The 24,696-nt window shown below is 52.4% G+C and overlaps 2 protein-coding genes and 1 long non-coding RNA gene across 8 annotated transcripts in view; 2 read left to right on the top strand and 1 right to left on the bottom strand.

Annotated features, from left to right (window-relative positions):
- The window catches only part of MEAK7 (MTOR associated protein MEAK7), a 50,749-nt gene extending 38,421 nt beyond the window's left edge, over window positions 1-12,328 (top strand). For 5 of the 6 annotated variants that reach the window (XM_088027509.1, XM_088027510.1, XM_028092252.2 and 2 more), the window contains 7 exons: window positions 1,439-1,616; window positions 3,843-4,073; window positions 4,401-4,545; window positions 6,620-7,048; window positions 9,754-9,872; window positions 11,374-11,553; window positions 12,046-12,328. In XM_088027509.1, the coding sequence (XP_087883635.1) occupies window positions 1,464-1,616; window positions 3,843-4,073; window positions 4,401-4,545; window positions 6,620-7,048; window positions 9,754-9,872; window positions 11,374-11,553; window positions 12,046-12,159 (1,371 nt within the window). In that variant the 5' untranslated portion in view covers window positions 1,439-1,463 and the 3' untranslated portion in view covers window positions 12,160-12,328. Of the gene's footprint in view, window positions 1-1,438; window positions 4,074-4,400; window positions 4,546-6,619; window positions 7,049-9,753; window positions 9,873-11,373; window positions 11,554-12,045 lie in introns of those variants that run through there. The other variant, XM_088027508.1, reaches the window with a different exon arrangement.
- Window positions 12,329-12,379: 51 nt separating this feature from the next.
- Window positions 12,380-24,419, top strand: LOC114200220 (uncharacterized). The gene is made up of 2 exons (XR_015769154.1): window positions 12,380-16,799; window positions 22,535-24,419. It is a non-coding gene; the product is annotated as an uncharacterized LOC114200220 (long non-coding RNA).
- ATP2C2 (ATPase secretory pathway Ca2+ transporting 2) overlaps window positions 22,311-24,696 on the bottom strand; it is a 60,392-nt gene continuing 58,006 nt past the window's right edge. Inside the window, exons 25-27 of the mRNA XM_028092245.2 lie at window positions 23,316-23,414; window positions 23,083-23,224; window positions 22,311-22,429 (exon numbers count right to left, since the gene is read on the bottom strand). Of these exons, the coding sequence (XP_027948046.2) occupies window positions 22,311-22,429; window positions 23,083-23,224; window positions 23,316-23,414 (360 nt within the window). The remainder of the gene's footprint in view (window positions 22,430-23,082; window positions 23,225-23,315; window positions 23,415-24,696) is intronic.

Genomic DNA, 24,696 nt, shown 5'->3' with positions numbered 1-24,696 from the left:
CCCGGGGCCTCTCGGTTCCCAGGTCTGTACCCCACAATCTGAAAACAGGGACGCGAACAAGTCTGTGTGCCCTGTGTTCATGGCAGCACTATTCACGATACCCGGTAGGTAGAGATGGCCCAACTGTCCAACAACAGATGAACGGGTAAACCCAACGTGGTTGGGCCATGGATGGGCCTCGAAAACCATATGCTGATGGGAAGAGACCAGACCCACAAGGCCACAGGTCGTGTTGTTCCATGTATGTGGACTGTCTGGAAGGGGGACACCCACAGACACTGCACATGAGTGGCCCCAGGGGCTGGGGGATGGGGTGGGGAGTGACTGCTATGGACACGAGGTGTCCTTTGGGGGCGACGAAAACATTTCGGAGCTGGGTAGAGGTGGTGGTTGCACCACACTGTGAATGCACTAAATGCTGCAGAATTGTTGATTTTAAAGTGGTTAGTTTCACGTTAAGTGAATCTCCCCTCAGTAAGAAGGAAGAAAAATTGGAACTGTACCCCGTTTCCTTTTGGGGGATTGATCAGCCAGATCTTGGGGGCCTGGGCTGGCCTGCCCTCCCCTTCCCGGCTCCCCGCCTTGACGTGGCGGGAGACTGTTCACTCCTGGGCTGGGGGAGAAGGTGTTTTTCTCTCCAGCAGTTTCACCGACGCCGGCTTCCAGATGAAGTCTAAGGATGGAAGGAATAAGCCACTGCACTTGGCCTCTTAAGATATTTTTTTTCCTCTCTGTGCTTTTCTGTTTGACTCCCAGATCTGACAGCACTCAACCCCTTTCTGTAATGGGGTCTGTGACAATGAACAAGGCCCCTGGGCCTTGGGGTGCCTGTCTCTGGCTGTCCCTTGAAGGTCACGGGCACCTTCTCAGCCCTTTGCTTGGACTAACTCACCCAGTGGTCACCCCGACCTCTGTCGGAGGGTGTGCTGATTGCCATTTCACACAGGAGGACGTGGAGGCACGGAAGCTTCTGGAGCCCACCCCAGCCCTTGTAGCTGCTGGGGGCGGAGCCAGGATCACAGGGCAGAGCTGGCCCAGTCCCACGCTTGCTTCCTAGGTGGTATTTTCAAGGTGTCGATTTTACTCAAATACGTGTGATCAGCCAGCCTTACAGACTTGTTTCAAGTTAGGTTTTGAAAATAAGAGTATTTCGATGAAGATACTGATTTTTCTACCTTTTAGGTACATTAGTGTAGGAATTGTGTTTTCAGATAAGGAAATCCAGACTGCTTGGCGAGCACGCGTGTGCCTGCAGAGACCCCAGGCCTCGGGGGCCGGTTTTCTCGCCAGATTTGCATTCACTCCCTGATGTAGCTCTGATGAGTTTTAGCCACTTTTTTGCAGCTAACTCAATATTGAGTAATTGACCATGTATCCTAACCAACATTTATTCTCTGTGAGCTCTCTAACTTGATCTCTAATGTGGTGTCTTCTGCAGAGAATTGTGCCGGATACGAGGAGAGATGGGGAACAGCAGAAGCCAGTCGGGGCAGAAGTTTTGCTCACGGTTTCTTCCTGAGGAGCAGGCGGAGATCGATAGACTCTTTGATGCTCTGTCGTCGGAGACGCACAGCCCCAGTACCTCGCCCCGATCCTTCTCTCTGAAGGCGCTAAAGGCAAGAGCCACACGTGGCTTTTAGTGGGTGGTCTTGAGCCGGTGCTGCGCGCTGTGGCCCTTGGGCCCGAAGCAGCTCTCTGTCGTGGTCCGACGCAACACTGCCAAGTGCATTCTCTGGAAAAGGCAGGTGGTCTGCATCTTCTGTGTTGCAGGATGCAGGGTCTGTCTCAGCTGCTCTGCTCCGTCTCTGTAGTGCCATGTTTTGGGGGACACTTCTACCTTGAGATCGACCAAAGGGGCCAGCCCTGTCTCCCGTCTCTTAAAACTTTGTCCCCTGATTTCCCTCTGAGACCGGGTGACCGGCTGCTTTAGCAGGGTTCGTGGGTCCAGTAACCACGGTTTCAAGTGTACTTTGCCTTCAGATGTATTTGTGAATGTTTGATGTCCTAGGATTTTTCTGGCACTCCTAACAAAATAATGAAGTTTCACATTTAAGTTTTATCTGCCAAGGGGTTAAAATTGCCTGTTTCCCCCATCTTTTCACCCTGTTCCATGGGGCTTTTTTTTTTTTTTTAAGATTTTTATTTATTTATCTGAGACAGAGCGCACAAGCAGGGACGAGGGTCAGAGGCGGAGAGAGAAGCAGACTCTCCGCTGAGCAGGGAGCCTGATGCAGGGCTTGATCCCAGGACCTGAGCCAAAGGCAGACACTTAACTGACTGAGCCATCTAGGTGCCCCTCCATGGGATTTTTTTTAACAGCATGTTTGAGTGCCCAGACTGAGCAAGACAGTGGCAAAGAGACTCCACCAGCCCATCTTCCTGGGTGATGGGGAAGGGCTGTATCAGGGGAAGCCAATCTAGTAGCCGCCGCCTCTAGAATGTGCCGAGTGGGAGCTGGTGGGGGCCTTGGGGATCCCCCAACATGCTCACTTCAAAGATGAGGGAGGTTATCGGGGTCATAGCCACGTGGGTGTGTGCATGTGCGCGTGTACATGTGGGTGTATATGGATCTCCACTAGACCCAGGCACCCACGAGGCTGAAGCAGGCAGGACCAGCAGACCAATGAAAGGCCTGAGGGCAGGGTGGGTAACAGTGTTCATGTGTGTGTATCACCGTACGGAGGGTGAAAAGTTGGTCAGAAAACCCTGGTGACTGAAGAAAGTTTCTTTGGGAGTAGCAGCAGAGGTTGCTTTTTCAGGATAACCTGGAAAACACTGACAAATAGGAATGAGCTTGGGAACCTGCCTTACGAGAGCCTCTGAATATCCGTGCTGTCCCAGACTCCAGACACAGCGAGCCGTTGGAAAGAACCCGGTTTTCAGACCCTGCTCGGAGGAAGCTCATGATTCAGTTTGTGATTTGCTGTTTCTGTCCATCTTTTTGTAATCCCTGGAGCAAATCACAGTGCATGTTGGAGTGAAAAAGGAAAACAGTATTTACATTTACGTTACTGGCAAGATGTTAATTAAGGAGATTTAAGGGGCACCTGGGTGGCTCAGTCGTTAAGCATCTGCCTTCAGCTCAGGTCATGGTCCCAGGGTCCTGGGATCGAGTCCTGCATCGGGCTCCCTGCTCGGCGGGAGGCCTGCTTCTCCCTCTCCCACTCCCCCTGCTTGTGTTCCCTCTCTCGCTGTGTCTCTGTCAAATAAATAAATAAAATCTTAAAAAAAAAAAAAAGATTTAAAATCCGGGCACCTGGGGTGGCTCAGTTGGTTGAGCGTCTGACTCTTGATTTTGGCTCAGATCATGATCTCAGGGTCATGAGATCAAGCCCTGCGTCAGGCTCCACAGTCAGCGTAGAGTTTGCTTGAGATTCTCCCTCTGTCCCTTCCCCCATGCTCGCTTGCTCGCTCACTCTCTGTAAAATAAATAAATATATCTAAGAAAAAAACCAGAATTAGATTTAAAATTTAAATGTGTAGAATGAAGAGGTGTGAGCAGAGTGAAGAGCAGGCAGTGACCAGAGGCAGGAATGATGTGGCCAGTCGGGGGGGGGGGTGGGGACTGGAAAGTTTGGAGGGCAGGATGGGAACAGATTGTGGAAGAGTCTGATGGCCATGATGAGCCACAAGCCAGGACACATCAGGCATGTGCATTTTGGGGTGATGTGATTCCCTTGGGTTGGGAAGAGAGGATACATATGTGGGGTTTAGGAAGGTTGAGGGCTGGTGGAAGCATTTGGGAGCGGCAGTGGTTGGTCTTGGTCCCTGGTTCTTTTCCTGCAACCCTGCCACGTGTAGCTCAACCCCGTCCAGGCTTTTCTGCCGCTTGTTCCCAACAGAGCCACATTGGGGAAGCTCTTCCCCCGGAGATGGTCACCAGACTCTATGACGGCATGCGGAGGGTTGACCTGACGGGGAAGGCCATGAGGCCCAGCGACAGCGTCTCCCAGGAGCAGTTCACCGTGTCCATGTCCCACTTGTTGAAGGGAAACTCGGAGGAGAAGAGTCTTGTGATCCTGAAAATGATTTCTGCCACAGAATGTCCTGTGAAAGCAAGAGAAGTCCAGAAGGTAGAGAGGCCACGAGGCCCTTTGCAGCCATGCGAAGCAGCCTTGGGATCCTAAGGTGGGGACTTGGCATGACTGCACAGCCGGTGGAGGCACAAGGAGATGCCCCCTCGGGGACCCTAGACCACATCACTGGTGAGGTCAGGACTGCTGGATAGAGGCCTTGGTGAAATAGAGCTTGAACACCTACCTAAGTAATGTAATCTCTTCCCACATTGTGACCCATTGTAGTCGGCATTGAAAAGATAAAGCGCCCTTCCCTGTATTGATATGATGTAGGTTGTGGGTCACGGTGGAAATGTGACGAATGGTAAAACTGTGGTCTTGCAGTTTACAGAGGATCTGGTTGGCTCTGTGGTTCATGTGCTCAACTACAGACAGGAGCTGAGAGGCTGGACCCAGAAGAGAGGCCCAGGGCCCCCCTCCAGGGTGCAGGTGCTGGCCGCCCAGCTCTTCTCCGAGATGGACCTCCGAGGCAAGTGCCCTGCGTGCTCACCCACTGAGTCCTTGACACGTAGACTGGTACCACGCGGTCTGGGTCACTGTAGCTTTGGATCGAGGTTTTGAAATCCGATACGTGAGTCCTCCCGATTTGTTCTGATTATCGTTTTGGCCGTGAAACATGCCTCGTGATAAATTTAAAAGGACTGAAATCATACAGAGTATGATTCTTCAATGACAGTGGAAAGAAATTACAAATCAGTAAGGAGGCATTTGGGAAATTCACAGATATGCAGAAATTAACATAATTGTTCCTAGTATTTTTTGTAATACTTAACTCTGTAAGATCATTAGTGATGTCCCCAGTTACGTTTTTGTTTTTGTTTTTTTAAGCTTTTATCTATTTGAGAGAGAGAGACAGAGTACCAGTAGGGGGAAGGGCAGAGGGAGAGGGAGAAGCAGACGCCCCAGTGAGTGCAGAGCCCAACCCAGGGCCCGATCCCAGGACCCTGAGATCATGACCCGAGCCAAAGGCAGATGCCAATGGATTGAGCCACCAAGGCACCCCCCACCCAATTTCATTTCTGATTTTAGTTATTTGAGGCTTTTTATTTTCTTGATCCGTCTAGCTGAAGGTCTATCAGATTTTGGTGGATGTTTTCAGAGAGCCAACTTTTGATATAGTTGGTTTTCTCTGTCTCTTCATTCCTCTCCACCCTAGTCTTTTCTTACTTTCTGGTTGCTTCACATTTAGGTCTACTTTCTCTAGTGTTCTGAGGTTGAAGGTTAGGTTATTGATTTGAGATCTCTCTTCTTTTTCAATATAGGTATTTACAGCTATATATTTACCTCTAAGCACTGCTTTAGCTGCATCCCGTAAGTTTTGGTGTGGTGTGGTGTGTGTGTGTGTGTGTGTGTGTGCGCGTTCAACCCTCTCAGTATCTTCTAATTTGTGATTCCTCTTTTGGTCTGTTGGTTACTTAGATGTGTGTTATTTGACTTCTACATGTTTGAATTTCCTAAGTCGCCTCTTGTTGATTTATAATTTCTTACCATTGTGGTTGAAGAACATACTTTGTATGATTTTAGTTCTTTAAAATTTACTGAGGCATGCTTCATGCACTAATGTACGATCTATTCCGGAGAATGTTCCATGTGCCCTTGAGAATAATGTGTATTCTACTATCATTAGAGGAGAAACCGTATACATTTGAATTTACTTGGGATTTGAAAATACCTGTGGTGAATCTCTTTGCAAAGTAGATTTGTTTTTATAAAAGCATTATTTTATTATAAAGCTGGATTTTAAAATGCAGTTTGAAAATAGGTCCTATTTCAAAAATCAAGTGATGAATTTGGAACTTGGACAGGAGAATAACATAACATATGTAAAATACCAGTGGTCGGCCTTCTGGTACCACCACCGTGTCACCTCCATTCTTGGTGGGTAAGAGAGAAAACAAGACTATGGGGTTAAGCATAATTCTTTGTTAATGACACCCGTTCTTCCCAGATAACTGGCGGTGGGCATGTCTCGTAAGTTACAGCCCCCACCCTCACTCACCTGGAGGGTGTCATGCTTCTAGGGCCTTTCGAAATGGCTGTGTTCGGTGGAAGACCCTTGAAGAGTGTTTTTTGGCGTGGCTCTCTCGGGAACACCTGCAGAGGGCTTCAGGGCTGGGCACAGGGGTGAGGCTTGGCTGTCTCCTGGGCACCTCACGTGCAGCTTGCAGAGGAGAGAAAAGATGGGTGTGGATGTCGAATTGTTGAGATCAGTGCAGGCGCCAATGCAAGCCACGTGTGAAATGTTAAATACTCCAGTAGCCACATGAAAGGAGCAAAAAGGAACGGGAATTACTTCTAAGATGTCCAAAGTATACTTGAACATCGGCAATCAATGTAAAAAGTGAGGGAGATCTTACACTTGCTTTTTCACACCGGCTTTTTGGAATCGGGTGTGTGTTTTATACTTCCTGCACAGCTCTGTCCAGACCAGCCAGATGTCAACCCCTCAGAAGCCACATGTGGCTCCCACGTTGGGCTGCACAGGTGCAGGGAGTGGATGTCAGGTAATGTGGCCACACGCCTTGGGTCTGTCCCTCCCCTAGGTGGCGAGAAGATTCTGGGGCCTCAGCAGCTGGACTGTGAGTGTGACCGAGCCACCATCGAGGACTGGGTGTTCAGGGCCCCCCACGTGGCCACGTTTCTGAGTGTGGTCATCCACAGAGGCTTCCTCCTCCTGCGCTCCTCCCTCGACCTGACCACCCTGGTCCCCGAGTGTCACGTTGACCAGGAGAGGGTGTTTGAGAGCATCCTGGACGTCCTGTCGGTCATCTACATCAACTCCCACCTGCGCAGGGAGCAGCAGGGCCGCTGGCACCTGCTCTTCTCGTCTGAGCTCCATGGGCACAGCTTCGCGCAGCTCTGCGGCCACATCACCCACCGGGGCCCCTGCGTGCTGCTGTTGGAGGACCACGATGGCCAGGTGTTCGGCGGGTTTGCCTCCTGCTCCTGGGAGGTCAGGCCTCAGTTTCAAGGTGAGACTGGGTCCCCTGCCCCGCACGCGGTCGCACGGTGCTCCTGGAGAGTTCGGTCTCATGGCTTCTGCCTGGGGACCCATGAGCTGACCCAAGGCATGCGTGTCCGGAGCCTTTCTTCCGGCCCCTCCGAATGCTTCTCAGGACACGGTCGGGAGGACAGTAGGAGATGCTGCTCTGTGTGGTCTAGCGCTTCCTGGGTTTCTTGTGATTCTGGCAACAGAGGAGGGGACACAGGACAGGCCCACCCTGGGTCTCAGGCGAGGAGGCGGGGGCTCGGCGTTATTAAACCACACAGGGTCTAGGCCACGGGGGAGGCTGGGCTGTGGTGCTTCCACTGGTCAGTCCGATGGATGGATGTTCTTGCGGGCCGCCCCCCATCCCTGGACAGCCCTGTTCTCCACTGGTGCATCTGCCCTGCAGGGTCTGCCTTTCCCTTCTGCCGTGGTCACCCGGTCTTGTGTTTTTTTGTTGCAATTTGAGCACTCATTGTGTGGCTTTCAATGCACTGGATGAAAGTCTTAGAAGTAAATTTTTGCCCTTCCTTAAAGAAATGTGTTCGGTCAACATTTTTTCTTTTCTTTTTAAAGACTTTATTTATTTGACAGGGCGAGAGAGCACAGAGGGGGACAGGCAGAGGGAGAAGCAGGCTCCCTGCCAAGCAGGGAGCCCAGTGCGGGGCTCAATCCCAGGACCCCGGGATCATGACCTGAGCCGAAGGCAGATGCCTAATCATCTGAGCCACCCAGGCGCCCCTGATCAACATTTTTCAAGGGTCATTTATCCCCTGGGCAGTGGGCTGTTCTCGGACTCAGAGCTGTACCTGCCTTCCCAGGTCTGACATCCCCGTCGGTGCCTCGGTGTGTGGCCCTGGCTGCCCGAGCCCGTGTCTTCAGTGAGTCTCCCCAGCGGTGAAATGGGGGGGCCTTTCCCAGAGGCTCTGAGACCCGATGCAGCCCCGCTCTCACACCCAGGAGCCAGATGGTTAATATCCTTCCTGTCCGGGTCCCTAGATGTGACAGACCAATGCCACAGGGTCCTCCGGGACAGGGACCGCGAGTCTGAATGGGAGGGTCCTCTCGCATCCCCCCACCTTCTCTCGTGCTGTTCCGTCTGCGTTGCTGTGGGGGCCTCCTAATGAGCCCCCCTGGTTTCCATCTTGTCCTCCAATCCATTTGCCACATCCCAGCACGTCTGACAGGGCGGCCTCTCTTGAGACCCTGAATGCTGCCTGCAGGAGGCGCAACTCCTGTGCGCAGCCTCATGACCTGCGCCTGTCCCCTGGTGCTCCATGCTCTGTCTCCTCAGACTGCCTGCAGGCTGGGCTCCCTCTCATTCTCAGACTTGGCACATGCTGCGCTTTCTCTCCTCCCGACCTGTTTGCATGACCAGCTCCTTGTTGGGACTCAGCCCAAGGTCACCTCCTCCAGGAAGCCTTCCCAGACCTGGGAGGGCCGTGTGTGTCCTCTGTCGTACTGCACACCTCTGCACACCTTCCCTCTATGAGGCAAGCTTCTGCAGGCCGGGAGGCCGCATCCAGGTGCAGAGTTGACATTACGAGGGAGATCATAGTAGCTGCGGGTTGGGGGACGGGAATCAAGCAGAATCCCTGAAGTCCTGTTGTTTCTAGGGTTTCGTTTTTCCAAGGTTTCAGAATATGTCAGATCTTTAATCCAGTAGCTGCTACTAGCTCTTCCCCACTGTGTCCGGGATCCCCAAGACCACCCACATGTTGGGGACTCCCTAGGAGGACCTGCAGGACTCGGGGTACAGTCACCCTCGTGGCCACGATTAATTGTAGCAAGAGGACCTGGATAAGATCGGCAGAGGGACAGGCACCAACTTCCAGAGCCCTCTCCCGGGGGTCACACAGGACGCACTCGATTCCCCAGCAGGGTTCTCCAGCAGCGATGCCCGTTAGGGGCTCAGCGCCTGGGTTTTCCTGGGTGCCGGCTCTGAGAGCACCCAAATCCCAGAGTCCGGGAGGAAAGCAGGTGTTCTGCATCAATCACACTGTTTGCACAGGGAGCCCCCCTTACCATTTCTGGGAGTGGGGGACCCTCCCCGAATCCACGGTCCCAGATGCCAGCCCAGGGGCCTTTCTGGGGGCGTCTCAACCCTGCTGCGTTTGCTCACTTCTGCACCCCCACCTTCCTTGTCACAGTGTCTCGGGGCATGAATGGGGGAATGACGAGCTGCTGTCTGCAGTGTTGGAGGCCGTGCTTTAGGGCACGGAGAATCCTAACAGGTGACCTTCCACTTCTCCCAGCTCCTTGGGTATTAACTCCATGTTGGCTCCGCTGGTCTTAGTGTTAGATTAAGAAGCAGGATTAGGCTCCCCGAAGAACAGTGGAAACACACAGTTGGCAGGTTTTCAAACTTGAGTCCATGCTGTCCTGAGACATGAGGGTGGAATTCCAGCAGAGGGCAGCCTCGCATCACAGATGCGGTCATGTTCGGCGCCTTCCAGTCCGTTTGGCCTGGAAGCTGTCCTAACCTTGCAGACGTGAGGTGATGTAGCAGCCGGGGAGTCCCTTCCTTGAGGTTTACCGTTTCTGCGGTGCGGTGTGCGGTGGAAAGACCCACGGCTTTGGGCTGAGCGGCAAGGGGCTTGCTTTGTCCGGGCCCCGGTCCCTCAGAATTGTGCGAAATGGTGCTGTGTGGGATCGTTGATGTGAGCTTGTCCCCACTCTGGTCACTTCCAGGAGATGACGCATGCTTCCTGTTCTCCATCTACCCCCGCATGGCCGTGTACACCTCCACGGGTTACAACGACCACTACATGTACCTGAATCACGGGCAGCAGACCATCCCGAACGGACTGGTAAGGGCTTAGGGAGAGCAGGGGCTGTCCCACCTGCGTGATGTCCTTCCTGCCACGGGGTCAGTCCCGACGTGCCCAGGCTGACACTTCCCTACAAGTCAGGGGAGCTGTATGCCTTTGGTTATAGGCGTGGGCCGTGTTCACTCCATTCTGCCTGGGTCTGAGTGCCATGGCACGTGACAGGACAGAATTCTCTCCTGCAAGGTCGGGCTCTGCTGAGGCATGTCCGTGGTTTGTGTGCAAACAGTGGATTCGCCACTTTTTCTGGGGTCAGCTGGTTGGGCTGTGGCCTTTGTGGCTGGAGATGAGCTGGGAGAGGGGCACGCCCAGATCTGGGCTCCCTGGCCCCATCCGGAGTTGTCCCCGCGTAACTCGTAAAACGGGGGCTCCCATCAGGGTGAGTGCACCTACCGTCTGCTCCGTCTGCAGCCCGGAGACTCAGCCACGGGAGGAAGAGGGCGAGGATGCAGGCGAGGGGTGGGCGCCAGGGCCAAGGGGAGGAGCTGGGTTGGGTGTCCCCGCGTGTGCACCCCCCACCCCGCACCTGTGAGCCTGCTTAGTTTGGGTGAGACATGGGTCTCCTGCCAGCACCCCAGCCGATTCCTTTGCTGCTTAACACAGAGCACCTTTTGGGAAATTCCAGCTCTGTGCTTGCAGAGCCGAGGAGCCCAAGAAGGCTGGTCCAGCTTGTCAGGTTGGAGAGGGCCCCAGTGCTCCTTCCCGGGCTCACTGTAAGGCACCTGTGGGCCCCCTGAGGACCCCGGACACCTCCCAGAAAGGACAGTTGGGTGGCCTCAGGAACAGCACCCAGTAGGTCCTCAGGAATCGCCAGTAATCAGCCCAAGAGAGAAGCCGCCCTGAGAGTCGTCATTTTCTGGTCTGGTCTCCCTCTCAACCTCAGTACCTGGCCTGCCAGGGGCCCGAAAAGGCAGTGGTAGAGGGGGCATCGGGGAAGGTCATCTGGAGGCTGAACGGTGGTTTTGTCTTGCCGGCCACAGGTGAGCGTGACGGTGGAGCGATGGATGGTGGAGAGATTGGGTGTGAGTCACCCCCAGGTCTGCGTCTGTTGGTTGTCCCTGCGGTTGGCCCCACGCAGGAAGTGACTCCCGGCTGAGCAGCACCCTCTCTGGGGGCCCAGTAGCTGGTTTTCCAGCGTCAGGATCGGTGCTGACCTCTCCCCCCTTAGTTGAATGCTTTGGGTCTCTGGGCCCTGGTCTGAATCCTTTTTTTTTTTTTTTTGGTCTTCTGCTGTCACCTATGCTCTCAGCCAGTGTGGCCCCAGGAGAAGGAGCCGTGGGGTGGGCGTCTGGACGCCTTGGTTATTTTAGTAGCTTGGACGGGATGTTTAAATTGCAGCCCTCTGTGTGTTTCCAGTTTGAAAAAAGGGAAGAAAGCCGCGTCCACCTCTTACCGGCCCTCCTGTCAGCCTGGGTCTTGCGGCTGATGCAGGCTCGGAGGGTCCGGCAGCTCTGACTGAGGCGGCCCTGTCTTCCCCCCGCAGGGCATGGGAGGACAACACGGTTACTTCGGGCTGTGGATCGATGTGGATTTTGGGAAAGGACACAGCAAGGCCAAGCCCAAGTGCACCACATACAACAGCCCTCAGCTGTCGGCCCAGGAGAACTTTGGCTTTAAGAAGATGGAGGTGTGGGCAGTGGGGGACAGCTCAGGGTCGCAGCAGGTGAGCGGGGTGGGGTGGGGCACTGCTCCACTCTCTGCAGGCTACCTTTTTACTGCTCCGTCTGGAGGTAGTTTGTTCTAAACTCGGGCCCAGCAGTTGCTGCTGGACAGAGATGCTAGTGGGTGCACAGCAGGGCTGGGAGTCCTGTCGAGGTCCGTGGGGTTTCGTAGAGTGGACCCTCCTGGAGGCAGGGACCTGCCCAAGGTGGGAAGCTGCTGGGCACATGGCCCGTCTACCAGATGAGGAAGGTCCAGGCTTCCTTCTCATCCCGTGGTTCTGTAGTGAGCCATTCTTGGGCCCTCTGCACCCCAAGACCTCCCAATGATGGTATCCCGGGGTCAGGGGCACCTCCGTGAGAGTGCCGGAGCCCCCACGGTGTTTTCCTTGTGGCAAAAGTAGGGGTCCTACTGTCATGAGCTTGGAACCGGCAGGACGTCCCTGCTTGTTCTTGGCTGTGAGGGAGACGTTCATGTCCCTTCCCTTCTTCCCAAGGCCAAGAGCAGCAAAAGCATCCTGGATGTGGACCCTGAGGCCCAGGCCCTGCTGGAAATCAGTGGGCGGAGTCGCCACAGCGAAGGGCTCCGGGACATCCCAGAGGATGAATGAGGAGGTGCCCCCGAGCTCAGGCCTTCCTAGAGCTGGATGCTGGCCCCCTGGACAGAGCGCAGCCTGCGGAGCCCTCCCCCATCTCACGTGTTCAACAGGGCTGCACTGTGCGTGTCCAGGCGGTCCAGGACATGCTGAATCAGAACACAGTAAAATTCCTTTGATGTTATGTATGGATTGGTGGGTGCATCTTGCAGAAATCTCGAGTGTCCATTAGCAACTTAATCCTTGTATGCTGTTCATTTTTCGTCAATGAAATCCGGAGACATGGACAGGACCTGTACCTGCGTTAGCGTCCGATGGGCACGTGCGTTCCTGCCATGCAGGGCGGGGCTCTGCCTGCTGGGGGTCACCTGGCCCCTGCTCGAGCCATTGCAGTTAAAAACGTGCCTTGATGTTCCATTCCAGCTGATAAAGGGCAGAGGCATTGGGATGTGAGTCTCAACGCCTTTTGGGAGCAGCTTCCTACGACCTGAAATTTCTGTATTTATAAAAAACAAACAGCGAGAGAGCAGGTGTCCCCGTGGGGGGGAGGGTCCTGCATAGGTGTTTGTAATAAGGTTCCTCCCCCACCTTTCTCAGCTGCTTTTAAATGAGTCTGTGCCACGGTCTGCGGGGGTTCCAGGTGGTTCTGTTACTAACCTAAAGGGGGAATTCGCAAGCTCCGAGACATCCCGTGGCATGGATTAGTGGTGAGTAACTTGACCGTACTGGCCTGGGTTCCTGACCCTGGCACCACCTCCTCAGTGTCTGCCTCGGGCTCAGTGGCCCCCAAAGGGGTGACGGGTCATTTGACAGCAGGGACTCACTTGAAACGGACTCGAGTGACCCCGGCATGCTGACCGATGACCTGGGTGGGTGTCTGAGGCCGGGCAGGAGAATCTAAGCCCGCCGTGAGAAGTCCCTCCTTCACGGACAGAGCCGTGGGCTCGGCTTGGACACCTGCGCCGCCTCCTGGGTCTTTTGCTGTAAAATTGGACCTTCTGCACATCTGATGAGAATGGGGCCTTTTACTATAGAATGGGCCTGCTTATAAGCCATAGTAAACCAAGCCGTTTGCATTTTGCAGGTGCTGCATTTTCTCCCAGGAGGCTCCCCCAACTTGGCACTTAGCAGTAACCCTGATTGAGCAGAAGGCCTTGCAAATGAGCTTTAAAAAAGAAAAGTGCGTGCCCAGGCAGTATGCGGAGGGGCAGCAGACTGACATGCACAGACGTAGTCATAATTGATTTTCCTCCTGAAAAGCCAGTTTTTAATAAGCTGCTCGGGGAACATCGTGTGATCCCCCCAACCGATGGGTTAGCAGATGGGAGGGTGAGGCTCCTCAGATCCTTACCATAAATCCAGAGAGTTAGGTCAGTCCTGCACCTTTCATCTGTTCTGGAATTTCTTTTTTTAAAAAAGCAACTGAATACCTCACTAATAACAGGCCTGTTGGTATTTGTACCTTAAGTCCCATTGCTGCTTCCTCTGCTCAGGGCTTTCAGAGAGGCTTGGATTTTGTTTGTGGGCACACTCGCCTTGTGTCTCTTCTCATCAGAGGGCAGGTGACAGGCAGGGACCCATTTCCCAGGACGGCACGCTCACACAGAGAAAGGCGGGTGCCCAGCCCAGGCGCTTGGCCACCTGGAGGGTGCAGCCCTGCCAGTGGGCTTCTCTCGCTGTGAGGTTCTCCGCACACAAACCTGTCAAGGGTGTGGCCACGGTGAAGGCCACCAGACCTGGCCACCCTCCCTCCGCCCGGGCCTGGGAAACACGCGGTGCTGGTTTTAACAGTGAAGAGGTGGTTCTTTTATGCAACAGAAATAAGAATTCAGGGCCAGTGGTTTTCCTGTGAATGAAGACCAGTCAGGGCCCCGGAAGGTGCCGGAAGGAAGACGTAAAGGGATGGGGCTCATGATGCAAACAGGGCTACCGTTACTCCCCCCACCCATGTTGTCTTTATTAAAACAATGGCCATAGGTGGACATGGTAAAAAAGGTTGAACTATGAAGGATGTAACTTGAAAGATAAATCTTCCTGCAGCCATTTTCCTTCCCAAAAGGCAAAGCCACTCAGGAGAAAACCGCTTAGGTCTCCGGCCAGAGGGGACCCACTGCGCGCCCAGCAGAGTTGCGTCTGCTACAGTGGTGTGTGCCCTGCTTGTTGTTGGTGGAGGTGGTTTCAAAGCGACCCATCTGTCTCCCTCTCTGACGTCACGGACCGTGCCATGCCCCGGGATGCGGACGCCCCATTGTTGCTGGCGCCCAGCCTCTGCGGCCGGGGACTGTCTGTGGCTGGTCCGGATGTGTGTCTCGGTGTGCGTTTTGTCCGGAAGAATGAACTCGCAGAAGTTGAATTGTTGGATCAAAAGATGCTTCTTAATTTAGATGCTGACAAATGAGCAAACCTCTTGAGTTCAGCTGATACTCCTGACGTCCCTCTGTGCCTGTTGGCCGTGTATATGCCGACACTCCGTTAAAGCTTAGTTTTTGTGGACCTGGTATTTTCTCTGAATGACAGTGAAGGGCTTCAGGTTTCAAACGCCGTCTGTGTCCTACCCTTCACCTGCTTTTCTGGGATGTGGGTTTTCTTCTTGCTGATTTGCAAGAGTGCTTTTTCAAATGAAGCATTTGTTTGCTAAGTGTTTTTTCCAGTTTGTTTGGCTTTATTTTCCTATGTGTAAATTACGCATTTTGTCCTTTTTTATCAGCATTTCCTCTTAAGGCTTCTGAGATTTGTAGTTTGCTTAGAAAGTTTTTTTCCCCACTCTGTGATTAAAAAAAAAAAAAAAATTGTGTTTTCTTCTGCTTCTTTGCTTTCCATTTTTCCTTCTAAATTTTTGATCCATTCACAATGTAATTTAAAATGTACCTCTATCTTGCCCCCAAATGAATTCCAGTATCTTTTATATTTAATGGTATGTTTCTTTCCCACTGACTTAAAGTACACTTTCTTGGGGCGCCTGGATGGCTCAGTCGGTTAAGCCTCTGACTCTTGATTTTGGCTCAGGTCACGATCTCAGGGTCGTGAGATCAAGCCCCATGTCAGGCTCTTCACTGGGCATGGACCCTGCTTGGGATTTTCTCTCTCCCCCCCTCTGCTCTTTCCCCACCACCCCCAAAGAAGGGGAGGGGGAGGGGGAGGGAGTAGAGGACCACTTTCTCAAGCCCTGCATTTCTATATGAACTTCAGTCTCTGCCTCATGTTTTAAATACTGGAGTTTGATGAGAAAAAGAGGTAAGAGCTATTCACTGATGACTTCTCTGTTTTGGAAATTTCCTTCCTATGCTTGCCTGTTTGTTTTCTCTGACCTTGGGTAACTCTTCTAAAAAGTTTGATGGTTGCATTTTGGAGATGGCCTTAAATGTGGATCAGTGTAGGCAGAACTGACACCTGGCAGAGGTGGCTTCCTCCTGCCCCCAAGGACGGGAACATCTAAGTGTGCCACCTAGATTTCGTTGTTACTGCTGGTACCGTACGTGGACTTTTTTCCCTGATGATTGATTGAACATAGGAAGGTTTTTAAGTTTTTCTACCTAGTTTTGTACCCAGCTACCTTGCTGAATTCTTTGATCTGGGGGTTTTCAACCTTAGGTCTGTGTCAGAATCTTCTAGAAGGCGTGCTGAAGGGCAGGTGTCAGGGCTCCACCCCCAGAGTTTCTGACTCCTTAGGCTGGGGAGGGAGCTGAGAGTGGACATTTCTAATGAATCCCCAGGTCCGGTGCTGCTGGTTTTGGGCTCCCGTGATTTCTTCTTTTTCCCTGCAGCCTAACTGAGCTATAACTGATACCTACAACGTGTTGAGTGCACTTCCTATGATTGTGTACCTGGAAGTGGGGATAGCTTCCCTGCTCTTGCAATTTCTAGACCTTTTCTTTCTCTTGATTGATTGTATCAGCAAATACTTTCAGGATTTCAGTAGCAGTGATACCCCCTTCCTACTCCTGACTTAAATGGAAACGCCTCTGGTCTTTTGTCACGAAGCAGGATAGGTTTTCGTGTAAAAGAAATAATCCTTTGTTTGTATTTATGTTAAGAGTTTCTGTCCAGATGTTGAATTTTATAAAAAGTTTTTTAACACCCATGATTGTCTGATTCAGAGTTTTTAAATAAGGAATGCCAAGTCAGTAGGGCGCCAAACACTGAGCTGCGTTTGTATGTTAACTGACGCGCTTCGAATGTGTGAATTCAGTCAGACTGTGTTCGGTACTTTTGTAGCCGTGTGTACAAAGGAGTTGGTGTGTAGTTTTGTTTGGGTCTGATTTTATGTAAGTCATGCTTTAAAGTTGTGCTGACTAAGCTTACAAAAACAATTTAGAACTTTCCTTTTCTGCAGGAACTTTTTGGTTTGGCGGGCAAGGAGGGGTGAGCACTTGAGAACCTCATCCATGTCTCTTATCATCTGGGTGGTTTTAGATGTCTGCTGGGGTTCATTCTGACGATTTTTAATTTTCCTTTTTTTTTTTTTAAGCTTTTATTTATTTATTAGAACGCAGGAGCAGGGGGAGGGGGGAGAGGCAGAGGGAGAAGCAGGCTCCCCGCTGAGCAGGGAGTCCAACTCGGGGCTCGATCCCAGGACCCTGGGACCATGACCTGAGCTGAAGGCAGACGCTTCACCGACAGAGCCACCCAGGCGTCCCAGATTTTTAAATTTCCTGGTAAGTTTTTCATTTTATATAAGTCTTCAAATTACGTAGGATTGACCGAAGTACGTGAAATCTTCTGTAGTTGTGGGTTTTTAATTGCTGTCACTTTTCCTACATGACGTTGTACCAGTTTTGTTTTTTGAAGTTAATTGTGCTTGTATAGTATCTTCTCCAGCTTGTTTGTTTTACAAATTTGAGTTGATTGTCAAATTACTAAATAAAAAAGAGTGGAAGTAAGTATATAAGTAGAGGTGTCACTTTCTTCTTCGAGCTCTGTCTTCTTTGGCACTGCGTCGATTCTGAGGGGCGTGTGTTCATGGTTGGCTTCTAGATTTTCTGCCATTCTTACTCCGATTTCTACTTAGACCCAGGAGGTTTAAAACTTTGGTGTGCTGCAGAATTTTCCTACAAATGGTGGTGTTGATTTTCAGTTTTGCTGATTAGTGATTCGAAGAATTGAGTTTTAGCTGTGTCCTTACACGTGGCCAGTCGGTCTGCTACTGAATTTTCTGTACGCTTTGCTACATTTTCCACATGGTGCTCTGTGAATTTGGACGCTGTGTTGGTGCATGCCCTGGCCTCTTCAGGTTTTAGTGGTGATTGCGTCTCATTAAATTCCCTTCCTGGCTCTCCTAATGCTTTTGGCCTCGATTTTCACCTTGTCTGACATTGTGTCACCCCAGTGTGTGTGGTGTTTGCCTGATGATTGTAGCTCGATTTTGAGTCTGTTTTGTTGTTGTTGTTTTTTCTTATAAACTTTGAAATAATGTAGATTGACATAGAGTACCGGGAGTTCCTGTGGACTACTCACCCAGCTTCCTCTAATGAAAACGTCTTCCCTACCCCTAGCACAGTTACCCAAGCCAGGACGTTGGCGTTGGTACAATACTCTCAGCTAAACACCAACCTTGTTTGAATGCCACCGGTTTTTCCACAGCACTTGATTTTAGGCCAACTCAAGGCTAAGGGCACAGTCCTCCTGGTTGGCAAAGCTGCCCAAGCCTTCTGATACCCACTACTAGTTCAGAGCGCTCCCAAAATTACCCTTGGGTTGGACAGTTCACTAAAAAGAACTCACCGAAACCCACTGTACTGTTGGTCAGGCTTATGACAGGGAAAGGTACAAATCAGAACGAGCCAGGGGTAGAATCTGAGAGTGTTCCGCGAACAGGGCTCCTGGGCCTCCTCCCCCTGAGTCCTTCTAGAGAATCACCAAGCCTGAGGGTGGCCCTGGGGACCTCCGGCACCAGCCCTGTGAAACTTGATCTCGTGTATAGATTCATGTGACCATCACTGCTGTTGATGTGAACTCTTCCATGGCCCCCAAAACTCCCTTCTGCTCCGCTGCTTATAGGCACGCCCTGCTAACCCTGCATCCTGGTGGCCTCTCCTCCATTCTCCGTCACCCTTATTGTCACTTAGAGAATGTTAGGTCAATGGAACCATACAGTACGTAACCAGTACGACTGGTTTCCTTCACTCGGCATGATAGCCATGAGACCAACCCAGGATGCCACGCATCCGCTCCCATGTCCGCTCTTTCTCATGGCCGGGGAGTTGTCCATCGTGGGGGTGCTCCCGAGTTCCTCCATCCGTTCCCCCACAGAACGATGTTTGGGCTGTTCTAAGATTTGGCTCGTACAAGTAAAGCTGCCCTGAGCATTCATGTACAGATTTTTGTGTGCACGTGAGGGTCCGTACGTAGGACCCTAGGACCTAGCATTGCTGGGTCACAAGCTAAGTGTGTGTTTAACCTGACGGGACGCAGTCAGCCTGCTCTGCAGAGTGGCCGTGACACGCACCCGCCCTCCAGCAACATGCGGGAGCTGCACCTGCTGCTGTCCTCGCCAGCACTTTAATAGGTGTGTAGTGTATCTCCTTGCAGGCTGAGGCGGAACATCATTTCCTGTGTTTATGTACCATCTGTATGTCCTCCTTGGTGAAGACTCAGGTCAAGACTTTTGCCCTGTTCCTATTTTTTTTTTCAGTGTTAAGTTTTAAGTGTTTAAAAAATATCCTGGATTAAAGTCTATTTTTGAGTATGAGATTTGAAAATATTTTTTGTCCAGCCTTTCCCCCCCCCCCCCCCCAATTCTCTTAAATAGTGACTTTCCTGGGCAAAACATTTTGATTTTTGATGAAACTCAATTAGCTTTTCTTTTTTCCTGGATTTTTAAACTTTTTTTATTCAGGTATAATTTAGTGTTATATTAGTTGGAGGTGTACAATATGATTCAACAATTCTATGTATTTCTCAGTGTTCGTTAAGTGCAGTGTCCTTAAAAAAATTTTTTTTTAATTCCAGGATAGTGAGGATACAGTGTGATATTAGTTTCAGGTGTACGATATGGTAATTTGGCACTTCTGTACATTCCTTTGTTCTCATGGTAAATGCACTCTTAATCCCCATCCCCCCCCATCACCCCCATCCCCCACGCCCTCCCCTCTGGTAACCATCAGTGTGTTCTCTATAGGTAAGAGCCTGTTTTTTGGTTTGTGTCTTTTTTTTGTTCATTTGCTTTGTTTTTTAGATGCACTTATGAGCAAAATCATATGGCATTTGTCTTTCTCTGACTTACTTCCCTTAGAATTACACTTGCTGGGTCCATCCATGTTTCTGCAGATGGCAAGATCTCATTATTTTTTAAGATTTTATTAATTAGAGGATGAGTACAGGGGTGGGGGCGGGGGGAGGAGAGGGAGACTCCCCCCCTGAGCAGGGAGCCCAGCACGGGGTCGATCTGAGGACCCCGGGATCATGACCTGAGTCGAAGACAGACGCTTAACTGATTGAGCCACCCCAGGTGCCCCCAAATCTCATTCTTTTTATAGCTGAGTAATACTCTCGGGGCCCCTGGGTGGCTCAGTCGGTTAAGCGTCCAACTCTTGATTTCAGCTCAGGTCACGGTCTCGGGGTGGTGAGATCGAGCCCCATGTCAGGCTCCATGCCGGGTGTGGAGCCTGCTTAAGATGCTCGCTCACTCCCTGCTTCTGCCCCCCTCCCCTGTGCATGTAAGCACACGTGCTCACTTGCTCTCTCTCAAAAAAAGGGCAAGATCTCATTCTTTTTCTGGCTGAGTAATACTCCATTGTGTATGTACTAACCTTCTGTATCCATTCATCTGTGGAGGGACGCGAGGCTGCTTTCATGTTCTGGCTATTACAAATAATGCTGCAATAAACATAGGGGCGCAAACATCTTTTTGAATTAGTGTTTTCATTTTCATTCGTTCCTCAGGAAGTTAAAAACAGAATTACCATATGACCCAGTAATTCCACTACGGTGTATTTACTCAGTTTCTCTTTCAGGGATGGTCTCGTGGGGTCAGGTCTAAGAACTCTGCCTAATCCTAGATCCCAAAGATTTTTTTCCCTGTTTTTATTCTGGTTTAGATCTGTGGCTCATTTTGAGTTAATTTTTGTGGAAGGCATGAGGCTTGAGTCGAGGGTGGCTCTTTCTGCTGTTCCAACACCATTTATTGAAATGACGATGTTTTCTTCATTAACTTCTAAATTGTCCAGAGTCACAACATTTCCTTTTTGGGGGAATGGTTTAAACTGCATCACTGTCCTCAGAAGTTTTGGGACTAATCAGATTACTGCATATTAATGTGTTGCAATAGTTTGTGGTTTTCAAGGAATTGGTTTATTTCCTTGTTGAATTTCTGTGCCTGCGATTTTCAGTATTACTGTTGGAGTATCTTGAGGGAGCTGTTGTGATCAACCACCTTCGTCCCTAATGTTGACGATTTGTATCTTTTTCCCTTGGATAAACCTCTAGCAAGACTGGCCATTTTATTGATATTTTAAAAGAACTAGCTCTTGGATTTTTTTCAAAATCAAAAATCTTTGACTTAACTGATTTCTGCTGTTTCCCATTTTTATTTTGGTGAATGTCCCTTTGCTGCTGAGGGGTGAGCATTCTATAAAAATGGGAGTCAAGCTAAGTTGCTTAACAGTGTTCAAGTCTGCTATATTTTGATGAAAAGATGGTTTACATTTGGGTGTGGTCTGATTTATCTGTTTTACTTTGTGGTCAGCGTGTTGGGTCTTGGGCAGTAAGATCTCACCTGTCCCTCACCTGTCCCTGTTAGTCTTTATTTTATCTTTGACCTTGACAGTGTACCCTGGGCTGTTCTGTATGGTATTTATTAAGGATTGAGTACTTTTTTATGTTGTTACTGCAAGTATCCGTCGACCCTGATTGTTCTTATTTTTTAAGGGGCAGCATGGTGCTTGGAGGTGCCCCTCAGAGCCACGGTGTGTGGCAGGCTGCGTGTGTGGCAGCTGCTGAGCCGGTATCACCCCTGCCCGAATGGCTTCCTCTTGGGCAGCCCCCTCGATCATCTTTTTGGAGGGATGGCCCGTGTGTGTCTTCCTTTAGCTCTGGTGTCATCAGCGGGGGTTGTGGAGGGAGGATAGTCACCCCAGGCCATGCATCTTCCTTCCAAGGATTCCAAACTTTGCCTGGGAGCTGCAGGGGTCCACTCTGACCTCCCTCTCCCTGGTCTGGCCCAGGTGTCTGTCACCACCCCAGGCAGCCCAGGTTTTGGGCGAGAGGGTTACTTTACTTTTCTGTGTCAGTTTGGCCGGGCTGTGGTGCCCAGCTGTTTGGTCAAATACCAGTCTGGCTGTTCCCGTGAGAGATTTTTTAGGTGTGCTTAAAATTTCAATCAGTTGGCTTTGGATCACAGAGGTTGCCTCCATAACATGGGTGAGCCTCATCCCCTCAGTTGAAGGCTTGAGAGGGAGGCCTGGGATGCCCGGGAAGGAAGGAGTCCCATGGCGGCGTGCTCCTGAGCCGCCGGCCCCCGCAGTAGCGTGAGCCGGTCTCTTAGAACACGGCTGTGTTCCTCTTTGTCCCCATCCTAATAACGGGGGGGGGGGCAGGGGCTGGTGGTCACAGCTGTGGCCTCATGTCACAGACGCTCCTCCTCCGTGGTGGCTTCCTGCCTGGCTGCTGCCCTCCCTTACGAACAAACAGTCCTGGCTCTCATCTTCCGGCAGCTGGGAAACGTGCTGGGTCCTGGGGCCCAAGGGAAAGGCCCTTTACTGTGGATCGTAGAGGACGGGGGCTTGGCTCAGGCCTCTCAGAGCTGGACCGTTGGTTGCCCTGGACACGGTTGTGAACAACAGGCTTCGTGGATTTCCAGAAGCGGCATAAGGTTTCCCAGGTGGTCGCTTGTAGGGAAAACGCGAACCAGGCGCGGGCCCAGCACTCCACAAAACGCCTCCAAGCCCCCACCTGACGGGTGAGGAGACAGGGCCTCAGAGCAGAAGCCGTGGCCCCTAGGCCGGGCCCCCCATCTTACCCATGATGGTTGATACAAATCACTGTGGTTTAATAAATAGCGGGGTGTTTCTGTGCCGTGTGCTCCCAGCCCGTCTCCGAGGCCAGGGGCGGAGCCGGGTGAGGGGCCGGCCGCACGGTGTCCTAAGAGCACCCCTCTGACGAGGGGCTAGGGGAAGGGCCACCGTCACGACAAAAATAGAGATTTAGGGATTTTACACAGGTGGGGGCCACTAGATGTCTTCTGGGTGAGTCTGGGCTTTCTTGGCTCTGGAGAAGAATTTTTCACATAGTTTGAGGAGCTCTGACAAAATGAACACAGATGAGGCCAATCCAGTTAAAAGCAACAAATCTGCCAAAAGGGGAAAGGAAAAAAGGAGTCAGCACAGGTTGGCCTCTGCCCACCAGCTTGCGGGAACCTCGGCCCGGAGCTCCTTTTCCTCCATTTTGTCTTTAGTCACAGAGACCCCAGAGGTGAGCGGGGAGGACCCAGGAGCTGCGGACCAGACCTTTCCCTTCCCGGAAGCAGATCTCAACCCAGCGCGCACGACGCGGCAGAGCAAGCTCCACCGTGACCACCCTCTGTTTCCAGGTGGCTTTGGCGGAGGGGCAGGTGTTACCCACCTCAGAACAGGACCCTCATCCCTCCTCTCATCCAGCATGAGGGCAGATGCCCCAACCCCTGCTTCGGGCGCCCCGGGCACCCCACACTGACTCGTTCCAGTGGGTCAATCCCTAGACCTTGCCCGGACCCCACAGAACCTTCCCTGGCTGCCCGTTGCCAACATTTCAGTACGAACATGGTGCCCATTGCCACTGGGGGCAGAATGAGCCCAGACTTGCCCCCCACGGTGCAGACCCGGGGCCTTGCTGTATATGCTCCAAGCTGCCAGCCTTGGCACAAGGCCAGGAGGCCGCGTCCCCTGCTGCCCGTGGTGCCTCTCCGTGCCCACCACAGGGCACAGGCGGGGGCGGGGGGGGCAGGTGCTGACCCCTCCCACTCACCGAGTGCGCCCAGGTTCTCCGTCTGGAAGACCTTCTGCAGGGGCGGGATGTAAATCACGGCCAGCTGCCCCAGAATTGACCCCAGCACCGAGTACAGGAACATGGGGTTCCGGAGAAAACCGATCTCAAATATCAACTTGGTCTGCGGGAGGAGGAGGGCGCGTGTCGTCAGCGCTTCTGAGAACAGGATTGGGCCCTGCCGGGAAGGGAGGAGAAGGCAGCCCGGGGCTCACCTGAGAGCGGCAGGTCAAGGCGTTGAAGAGGTCAAAGAACACAAAGCAGGTGAAGGTCATGGTCGTGGTGCGTGGGGTGCTGGCCCTGTCTGCGGGGATCTGGAACACAAAGGCACGGGCTGAGCGGGTCCAGGAAGGCTGTGCGCTTCCCGCAATGAACTCGTCGTCGTCCTGGAGCCAAGGGAACAGCAACTCCAGCGTGGGCCTGAACTGCCCCGCGGGGAGCACCCTTACCGGGAACTGACCGGAACCTCCCCTCAGGCTGGCAGCGGCTGATGTAACAGGGGACATGGGTCTCAGGACCCTCCCCATCAACCCCGACAGCTGGGGGGGCCAGCAGTCCTCCTTCAGGAACTTTGGCTGCCTCCCACACCCGAGCTGAAACCTTGTGCAGAGAAAGGGAATGTCCCTCCCTCCAGCAGGTGACCCTGTCTCCTGGGAGGGGACATTGCTACAGCTTCAGCCCCTGAGCAGAACATCCCTTCCTAGAGGAAGATAGGGAACGGAGACCCTCCCTGGTTCGCGCACTGCTGCTCAGGACCTGAGGCAGGTCTCGTTCCCCTTGACCTCTCAGGGCCGGGCCTGGAGCCGCAGGTGAGAGAGACGCACATTCTCACCCAAACTTCTCCCTGCCTGGGCTTGTCGGCTGGACCAGGATTCTCTGCAGACTCCCCTGGTGGCGCCTGGTGGCGGGGGGTGCATGTGAGTTAGAGCCCGACTCCGGAGTCCTGGTGGAGGCCTAAGAATCTGCATTTCCCCCAAGGTCCTGGAGAGGTGGAGGCTGCTGTGGGGACCCGATGCTGAGGGCCGCTGTGTGAGCCCAGGAGGGCCTGGGTCCCTGTCCCCACCAAGTGCAGCACACAGGCTGGAGGAAGGTGAGGCCTCACCTGCCTGGCAGGTGAGAATTTGGGAAAAAGCAGGGCCGCTCCTTTGGAGAAAAACTGAGAATCTGTGGGGGACCCCGTGTCCCGTCCCTCTTGTTGCACATGGCACCTGCCCGGTTCTCCAGCCAGAGCACTGCATGTTGGCACGGGGGCCACCAATAGGTGGCCCATGAGTTCCTGCAAATAATCCCCTCCAGGGAATAAACTTCCTTTCCGTAAATTTCAAGTTGTTGCCGTGAGAACAGAAAGTGGTATCGGGTCCCGTTTAGAGTAAAATCTCATTTCTTTTCCACGCCTGGGAGGCCTCCTGCCCCCCCCCCCGCCCCCCCTGCGGACAGCTCCTGCTCCCCTGCCTTCCCTCGCTGACAGCCCCTGTACGTGTACACGCGTCTCCCCGGTCGGAGCCTGTGCCCCACGGCGGGGCAGGGACTGTCCACAGCCCCGGCCCCGAGTCTCGCACGTCAGGGGCTTCGCGAATACCGGCTTAATGAGTCAGG

The sequence above is a fragment of the Eumetopias jubatus genome, unplaced genomic scaffold (assembly GCF_037043125.1).
Source record: "Eumetopias jubatus isolate StellerSeaLion01/CBP00866 unplaced genomic scaffold, mEumJub1_p1.0 scaffold_10, whole genome shotgun sequence".
Lineage (NCBI taxonomy): Eukaryota > Metazoa > Chordata > Mammalia > Carnivora > Otariidae > Eumetopias > Eumetopias jubatus.
This window is presented reverse-complemented; position numbering and strand designations above follow the sequence as displayed.